This window comes from Gavialis gangeticus, unplaced genomic scaffold, assembly GCF_001723915.1.
Source record: "Gavialis gangeticus isolate Ggan-Ray unplaced genomic scaffold, GavGan_comp1, whole genome shotgun sequence".
NCBI lineage: Eukaryota > Metazoa > Chordata > Crocodylia > Gavialidae > Gavialis > Gavialis gangeticus.
In genome coordinates, this window is record NW_017729016.1 from 5,080,132 (window position 1) to 5,088,786 (window position 8,655).

Here is an 8,655-nt window from a genome sequence, read left to right on the forward strand (position 1 = left end):
CATATACAGACATGCGTGTTCATCCACATCCCCCTCTGTTTAGGAAGGAGGCTGCAGCTCCCTGAGTTGCTGTGAAGAATTAGCTCTTGACATGAGCAGGATCAGCAAACTAATACGACTAATCCCTGTAATAAACTCTTTAGTTCAGCCTTAATCTTCAAAGGGGCAGCTACAGAATGAACAATGCACTTGAAGGGTGTGTTTATGCTGATATATTTTGTGGTAAGTGATTCAACAGGGGGCCAGTGAATGAAGAGCAGATAACAAGGGTTAGAGGTCTGAAAATAAAGGAAAAGTGTCTGCTCTTTTATCTGGAAAGGAGGCAAATCCTAAGGAAGCTGAAAACTAACCCAGAGTAGCCACAAGCCAATTACACTATTGTAGCCCTAATCAGGTAGGAAGTGAGTGGTTAGGAAAGCAGGGCTGTTAGAGATGTGGAGCTTCAGGACTGCATTGCTCTCCTGGAGTCTGCATTTGCTAGCAAGAGGCTGCATCAGCCTGTCAAACTTTCCTTGCATAGGCTACCCTAATTCTGGCATTTCCTAGCTTTTCAGTGCATCACTTTGCAACCATCATGGCCTTCTACCTGTTGCTTTTCATATCCAGTTCCACGCAGATCATCCAGTGCTTCATTCCTTCACATTCTGTCTGTACAATACAAAGGCTGGATCCTCCAATGGTAGTTATTGCCTAGCTCTATTAACACAACCAAAGATATGCCACCATCACTCTAGAAACATAACAGCCTGGGGTTGCTGCAAGATTTGAACCCCCAAGCTAATAACCCTTTGAAATAAAAAACTGGTCACTGGCTCAGATTTTTTGTTAAATATATTTTCTTTCACTTGTGCTTAATCCAGACATAAATATATATATGTGGCATATATAATTTAGAACAATATCAACTCCTTGTAAGATGGACAAAACATAATTCATGGTGATCACAAGCATGTTTAAGCATCAAAAATAAAAAAAAAGATGTATGAAAAACTAATTCCAATGACAGGTGAGTAGCTATCTGCAAAAAAAAGTCTTTGCTTGAGTCAGAGATGGATTTTTCTCAAGAATATTTTAGGACATGCATTTGTGGGCAGGAACTGCAGTGCAGAGAGCAAAGCAAGCCACTATTAGAGACTCTTCAGTGACAGTTAATACTCAGCTCATTCATGTGAGAATTCCTACCAGAAAACAGAAACCTGATTCCAAGAGTTAGCTACCCGACTCAGGGAAGCAGAAATGACATCAGGCAATTGCATGTCCCTGCCTACAGACACTATTTCTGATCATGGAAGGGTTGGGCATGAAGGATCCAATCCAAGTGCACCAACACAGTGTGAATCTCAGTGTCAGAGGCACTGCAGGTCAGAACGACGGACCTAGACCACATTCCAGCAGCCCCTTCCTCCTGAGTGAAAGGCAAGATTAGTGCAACAATGCAGGCCAGCCAGCTGAGTAGCCATGGAAGAGTTATCTTCCAGAAAGAAATTAAATGCCAACTCCTTCGTCTCTCAGCACGTGACAGGCCTGAGCACCAACCATTTCTCACTTATTTCAGCTGCAGTACAGAATTGATAGCTGAGCAATGGCTAGTTGGGAAATTTCAGACCCTCGACCTACTTCCCATAGGCGCAGAACGACAAGAAGATTTCGTCTGAGGCTTGCATTGCCCCCTTCCCCCTCAGGGGTGGATGTGAGGTGTGGCCAGCAGACTGGGTCTGTGGGCAGACCGCTGCATGGCTCTTCGTGTCACGGTGCTGCATTTCTGGAGGATCTCGTGGGTGGTGGGCCGCATGGGCACGTTGGGAATGCTGGCAGCAGGGTCTGGGCAGCAAGGGGAATGTGTGGAGCTGCCTGAAGATGCCTCCTCCAAGTCTGAACTGTTATTGTCCCTGCAGGTGAGGCGAGGATCACTGCTGCCTTGCCTGACACCAGATGAAGAGCTTGGGGAGCCAGGCTTCTGGCTGACCTCCTGTTCGCTCCCGCTCCCAGAGCTGACAGAAGAGCTGTCTGGCTCCAGAAGCGTGCTGGAACTGGCTGCAGTGTCCAGCCCAGGCAAGGATTTTGATCTATTTCTACTCAAGGAACCCCTGCCTTTGTCAGCCCTCTCACCCCCCATGCAGCTCTGGGGCAGGCCCCCCCACTGTGGGTTGGCCTGCAGGAGACAGCTCCCTGAGGATGGGCTGGCAGGCAAGTACAGGTTGGGTGTGGAGGCGTTGAGGCCAGCATTCACAATCATTTGGAACTTGCTGTGAGGGTTCTTATAGGGCTGGAGGAGCATGCATGGGATGTAGCCAGTGTTCCCGTTGTACCTGAGGGAGAGGGGTGCGGAAACAACAATGAGGGGTAAAGGCAGCTTTTTGTCAGCTTGGACCTCACCTGGGAGGGGATCAATGCCCCTGGAAGCACTCACATCTGTAGGAAATGCTGCCAGTGGCTACTAAGTGCCAGCTTCAAATGCCAGATGTGGTACTTGGGGACAGAACTTGATGTTGCTATGTAATGCTGAGGGAAGGTGTGAAGGGACCTGGGAGCTGGTGACATTGAGGCCAAGACAGACCCAAAGTGATGCTAACTGGAACTATGGGTGGCATGGAACAGTCTCCCCAAATCAAACATGGGAGAGGGACCCCACAAGCTGCTGAACGGCTAGAGCAGGCAAGTGCAGAGAGGCCCTTGGTGTCAATGGATCCATGCCCATATACATTTTCTAGCCAAGCCTCCCCATGTATAAAATGGAGAGGGTCTAGGGCTGCAACCCCCAGCCTACAGGTAGTCTCCTCATTCAGCTGCTGTGAGGGAATGGGGAATTTCACTCTGGAAATTCACCCAGTCGGTGGTGCTTTCTCTCCAAGTCAGTACTGCACCAGGGGTGCTGCATGGGCAGTTTCTCAGACCAGGGTCCAGATCCTGGAACCTGATGAGGAATTTGAGCCCATAACTGTACATAGAACATGGGGGAAGGGGAAGGTCCTTCTGCAGTTGAGACTGTTATCTACTCAGTCTGGGGTACTGCAACAGGATGACAGCTCCCCACTGTCCATTTCCTGGGACCCAGAGTAGATGAGCAGTACCTGCTGTCAACTGGCACTCTCACACCACACAGACTGAGAAGGTTTGGGGTGGTGGGAAAAAGAGGACCTCCTTACCAGATAAGCCACCAGCCATTGTCTGATTTCTCCAGCACCTCCACAATGACCCCAGCATTCACTGAGAGCTCATCTGCTTCCTGAGACTTGTATGCCCGCACAGTATAATACGTGGACCCTGTGGGAAGGAGGGAGGAATCATTTCCACTTTGCAGACAAAGAAGATAAGGAGATGGGGTAGAGTATGGGAACAAGAGAGGCTAGAACAATGGTCTAAGCTAGTGGTGCTCAATATCCAGCCCATGGGCCAATTCCAAACTGCCGGGCTATGCCATCTAGCACGCTGGACTCCCCCACAGGTCCAGAAATATGGTGGCAGGAGAGCAACATTAACTGCTGCAGCTCTGGAAGTGGCTCTGGAAGCTGTGGTGATCAATACTGCCACCAATTCCCCACCAACTTCCATACCCCTGGGGAGCCCTGCAGGTTGGATGACAATGTCCCATGCACCAGATTTCTCTGGCATGTGAGGCCAAGCCAGTGTATGGGGTCACTGAATTGCAACCCCAGACTAACCCACTGGTCTAGGCTGCCCAGCAATGGGAGGACTTAACTCACCTGGCAAGGCTTAGGGTGCACCCTACAACTATCATACAGGTGACACAAAGGTTGAAAGAGTCCACAATGACTGAAGACCTCATAGGCTTTAAAGGAGAAAAGTATAGGCTTGGTTTAGGCTACAGTTTTGCAAGCACAGCTTTGTTGGCTAGGGATGTAAAGAACTCAGCCCCCACCCCACCTACACTGGCATAGCCATGTCCACAAACCTTCTTCTCTGCTGGCAAAAAAATGGGCTCCTGCTGACTTTGCTTCTGCAGTTCAAGAAGGGAGGAGAGCAAAGTCAGCAGAAAACTCCCTTCTGCTGCTGTTTACTGCATCTCCCGAGCCCCCTAACAAAGACAGGCCTGTAGTTCCAAGGTCTGCTCCTGTCTTTGAGGGCCACTTCCAACTGCCTGGCAGGGAAAAATAACTGATGGGCTGACAGGGCCAGCAGGGATCCTGCCTATCTACAAAGTGCCATTAACAGCATGAAGGAAACTAATGGGGAAAAAACAGTCCTCCTGGGGACATTCTAGTTAACAGCAAACACTTACAGTCAATTTGGAGATAATACTTCCATGTCTGAATCTGTTTAAGTGACCTGTTCACAGCAGCAGAACTTGGAACAGAACTCAGTTCTCCATAGCCCAAGCTGTGAACGATAACCACCAACCCACACTTCCTCTCGGACAGGTGTTTGCCCTTTGTTCTGCAACTCGCCAGACTCATTTTAGCAGAGAAGGATAACACTAACAGAATGCACCCCTGAGCTGACAACAAGGATTGAAAGGCCTGGGCCACAGCAAGGAAGAAGTGGGCTTACCCTCTTCATCTGACTCCCTGAAATTTGGAGCTTTCTCTCCAAATGCTTTCTCGTCCAGGTATGGAGCTGGAAACCAGGCTATTTGCTTGTCCTCATTCTCTACCAGCCACCACCCTGCAAGCAGGAGCATACAAATACATGCTTTTAGTGAGACCCTGGAACACTGCTCAAAGGGTGATTTTCAGAGATCTGTTATTTAAGCTTCACAACTCTCAAAAGAGGTGTGAAAGTGCCAGAAGGGAGATGGCAGGAACCTCTGAGTAAATGCTGCCTGACACTTTCCATTATGCTTTATATAGAAAATACATGCCATATAAGTGATTAAGTGAATTGCCCAATGTTACACAATGAATCTGTGGCACAGCTGAACACAGAACCCTAGAGCTTCTACTCCTTGTCCCTCTCCTGTTAGACCATCATCACTCCCAAGCTTGGAATAAGACCCAGGAGTGCTGGCCCTCAAACTCCTCACTCAACTGAAAAACCCTACTTTCCTTCCTCTTTTCTTCCTAATAAAATAGTTGTAATCCTTCATGATATAAGTTATATTCTGGAGTACATGAATAAACAAATATATTCATCATGCTACAAACACATTTGCAAAGGAGTGAAAAGGCTAAAACTTTTCCCCTCTGAAGCAGATAATGAACAGTCTAAATGAAACATACCTATCATGTCCTTGATTAAGACTTCAACGATCTCCCCCTTAGCAACTTTGAAAGGTCTGTTCTTTGTGTCTTTAGTTTCATAGGTTTCGATGCATCTGTAGGTCTGGGAAGCCATGGGGTACGTAATAGAGGGACTTGGTTTTGTAAGCTGTTTTTTCTTCTCATCCCCAAATTCTGATGGCATGATTATAATGCTGAAAAGAGAAGTGCAATACTTGTCTGTTACAAAGCCATGGAGGAGGCTGGCTTTATGATTTATTTCAAGCTTGTCCTTTTGGGGAAAAGCACCCCTGTGAAGAAGACCAAGTGCATAGGATCCCAAAGCTCTCAGAAATATTTTCCAAATTGTAGTGCCCATTTCAAGTTAGATCTTATAGCCATGAAACAGACTAGATACGGGGCACAGATTGTTGTAAGACAGAGGTCAAATCATCCAGAAAGGCAATTACATACTCAGAAATAAACCTCAGAAGTTCCCAGCTCTGATATCTGTTCTTTTCACTAGCCTGCATTCTTAGCCAAATACTTGCATTGCCACTTCACATAGTTTATAATATCCTTTCTGAATTCCATGTCAGAAGTGACACACAGGTTATTGGGTAGTATACAATCTTTTATCCATATGCAAATGTGCAGTTATCGTGCTCCATGTATTCTGTAATAAGCCACACATCAAATCCCAGCAGGTCTCAGAGCTGCTGAGCTTGCTTTGGTCTCAAGTAAAAACTGTTTCATTTTGCATATATCCATCATGATTTTGCTTCTAGCAAGCTGAAACCTATTGCTCCTAAATAAGGGGATTCCTTAGATTTTCAGAGCAGCTGCTTATGCAAAAACTCTCAGGCTGGGATAAAAAGAGCACATATTCCTATGTAAAATCCTGGCTGATTTTTAATTCCTCCTCTGCTGCCCAAACATACCAATGAAAGTGGTAAAAGTAGGAAAACCTGAAGTTCTATGTCCTGAAAACGCAAGTGAGAGATTTGGAAAAAGGGAGCTGGGATGCAGCTTACAGAAAGCTGACTTTCATTTTCACACCTTGAACATTTCTAATTAATTCAAGAAATTAAAGTGATTTCCAGGAAAAAAACAACTCTGCCGTCCACCCATTTTTAACTGAAATTATTTTCCTTCTTCTCCTTGTTTTTAAAGCACAAACATTACAGAGTAGGGGAAATATAGTTACTATAATACAAATGATGATACTTGGTACCTGTTTTCTGGAAATAAGGGATCTAGGTCTCGGGTTTGTGCCTTGAAAAACTGGGTCACATATTCACTCTGGGAGATTTTTGTATCCAGCTTCATCAGCTCCTGGGAGTAAAACTCCAGAAGTTTCAGCCTTTCCAGAGACCTCCTCAGCTTCCCACTCTTTCTCTGCATCCGAGGGGCATCTTTGAAACAACAGAAGCAAAATCACCATCAGCAAAGGGGAACCTAACATGCTGCTGTCTTGTACGCAGTACCTTCTGCCAACTAATGGCAGCACTGCCTCTTAATTTCCATTCCAGTAGGATGCTACACATAAAGGATCAAGATCAGTGGCTATAAACACAACAGTAATTCTTCTTACCATTTGAAATGGGCTTGCACTTTGGGATCTGTACTATTCTGTGCTAAATGTTAGCTTGGCCTCTGTACACGTCAAAATGTTGCAGGAGGACTCAGATCCATATGGACTGGAAGCTTCATTAACTAATACATTTAAAAAGATGTTTTATTTACTAACTGACTTGACTGAACTCTTATCTTCCCTCATCTATAATCTGCTCCGACTGCTGTGATCATGTTTGCAGTTTTGTTCTGTTTTTTGCACTCCCTCAAGTCTGTCCATCAACTGAAATTATTTAAACCCTCTCACCTTTAAACTTGGGAATGGTTCGGTCCGATTTCTTTAGTAAACCAGCTTCTATGGGGAACTTTCTTTTCAGTTCTTTCTGAGAAAAGAAAAGGGTGAGAAAATAAGTGATGATGCTCCCGAATCCCAGTAAAAGCAGGAAAAAAACAAAGATAAAAACACAAAAATTATCTCCAGGTGGTTGTCAACTTACGTGGAATTTCTTAAACTCTTCAAAAGTCCGGTAGATAAGAACGTTGTTTCGATCTGGCCAGAGCACAGACATCATGTAGGTCTGGAAAAGGAACAAAAAGGGGAATACAGTGTGCGTTAATCATGACTGTAAAAATTAAAGGCTTCCAAACTGGGGTGCACAGAAACTTGGTAGGGTTCTACATAGAGCTGGCCAGTCAATGGTTTCCAGCCTCCACATGACTCAAAACAGCAAAACACGAATGAAATACTTTGCTAGTCTATGTAAGCAACTGCTGTAGTTTTTGGGTGGAATTTACGGGTACAAGTGGAATAGCAAGACAATCCAAGAAACAGCTGTTTTACTAAGATATGGTTCACCAAAAAAAACCAAACACATAAAAAATATAATTAAGAGCACCATCTTACATAATGACTGATCCCAACATTGCCCTGGGGAATTAACCTGGTCCTGTCATAGTAATTCAAAAGGTCCCTAAGGTTCCTAGTTTGTAAATATATTTAGTAGAAGGAGACTCAGATCAAAGTACCTTCTGCTTTCTGTCCTTCATCAAGCCAACAGCTTTCACATCAACAGGGTACCAGGTTGTGTTCATCTTTCCCTGAGGCTGATGCTGCCCTCTCTCTACACTTGTTGAGGCTCAGCACAAACTACTGTCAGCAGCTGCCTCCTGCAACCTAAATAGACAGGAGCAGGAGGGAGTGCAGAGACTTACCCAACCAGTTAGATTCAAGCTATAGAGAGGATTTTGTTTCCTTGCTCCACCCACAAATTCACATCGGGGCCCAGAAATACCAGAATGAGGCAAATGTCTACATGCCTCTCAGCTGAGCACATGCCAGGCTGCTTCCCTGCTTTTGAGAGGCCAATGCAAATAACTGTAGGTGCCAGAGGGCATAGTCAAACATGCGGATGAAGAAGGGCTTGCTTTGTGCTTCCTGCCTCCTTCTGAGAATCCCCTTAGGGCAGGATCAATTTTATGTCCTGGGGCAACATGCAGAAGAAAGAACTCATTGGGTTATAGCAGTGCTGCCCAACCTACCAGAACCCGCAAGCCACACGAGTGCCATAGAGTCAGTCGGTGGGCCAGATCCCACAGTCCACAGGTGGGATCCAGTGTGCCAGCCCAACTCCATGCACTGCATCCAGCCATGGAGTGAGCCCATGTGCCTGTGTGATCTAGCACTCTCCAGTCATGAGGCTCTCCACAGGTCCAGAAATTTGGCAGCAGGGGAGTGGCAATTAATAATACCACTGCTCCCCACCGCCAAATTCCCAGACCCTGGGGATGCTCTATAGGCTGGGCGACATGGTATTGTGGGTTGAGTGCCACTAGGCTACAGCAAGATTCACAGTGGATTGTGGACATTGTGCTAGTGAAGAAGCTGAGAAAGAAGTCAGCACTGTGTAATGTATATATGCCCACA

At 45.9% G+C, this 8,655-nt stretch overlaps 1 protein-coding gene across 2 annotated transcripts in view; it reads right to left on the bottom strand.

The window, feature by feature from the left end:
* Positions 1–972: 972 nt before the first annotated feature.
* NOXO1 (NADPH oxidase organizer 1) overlaps positions 973–8,655 on the bottom strand; it is a 36,205-nt gene continuing 28,522 nt past the window's right edge. Inside the window, exons 1-8 of one of the 2 annotated variants that reach the window (XM_019512729.1) lie at positions 7,758–7,914; positions 7,229–7,309; positions 7,039–7,114; positions 6,391–6,571; positions 5,178–5,371; positions 4,510–4,623; positions 3,147–3,264; positions 973–2,309 (exon numbers count right to left, since the gene is read on the bottom strand). In XM_019512729.1, coding sequence (XP_019368274.1) covers positions 1,679–2,309; positions 3,147–3,264; positions 4,510–4,623; positions 5,178–5,371; positions 6,391–6,571; positions 7,039–7,114; positions 7,229–7,309; positions 7,758–7,823 — 1,461 coding nt within the window. In that variant the 5' untranslated portion in view covers positions 7,824–7,914 and the 3' untranslated portion in view covers positions 973–1,678. Of the gene's footprint in view, positions 2,310–3,146; positions 3,265–4,509; positions 4,624–5,177; positions 5,372–6,390; positions 6,572–7,038; positions 7,115–7,228; positions 7,313–7,757; positions 7,915–8,655 lie in introns of those variants that run through there. The other variant, XM_019512731.1, reaches the window with a different exon arrangement.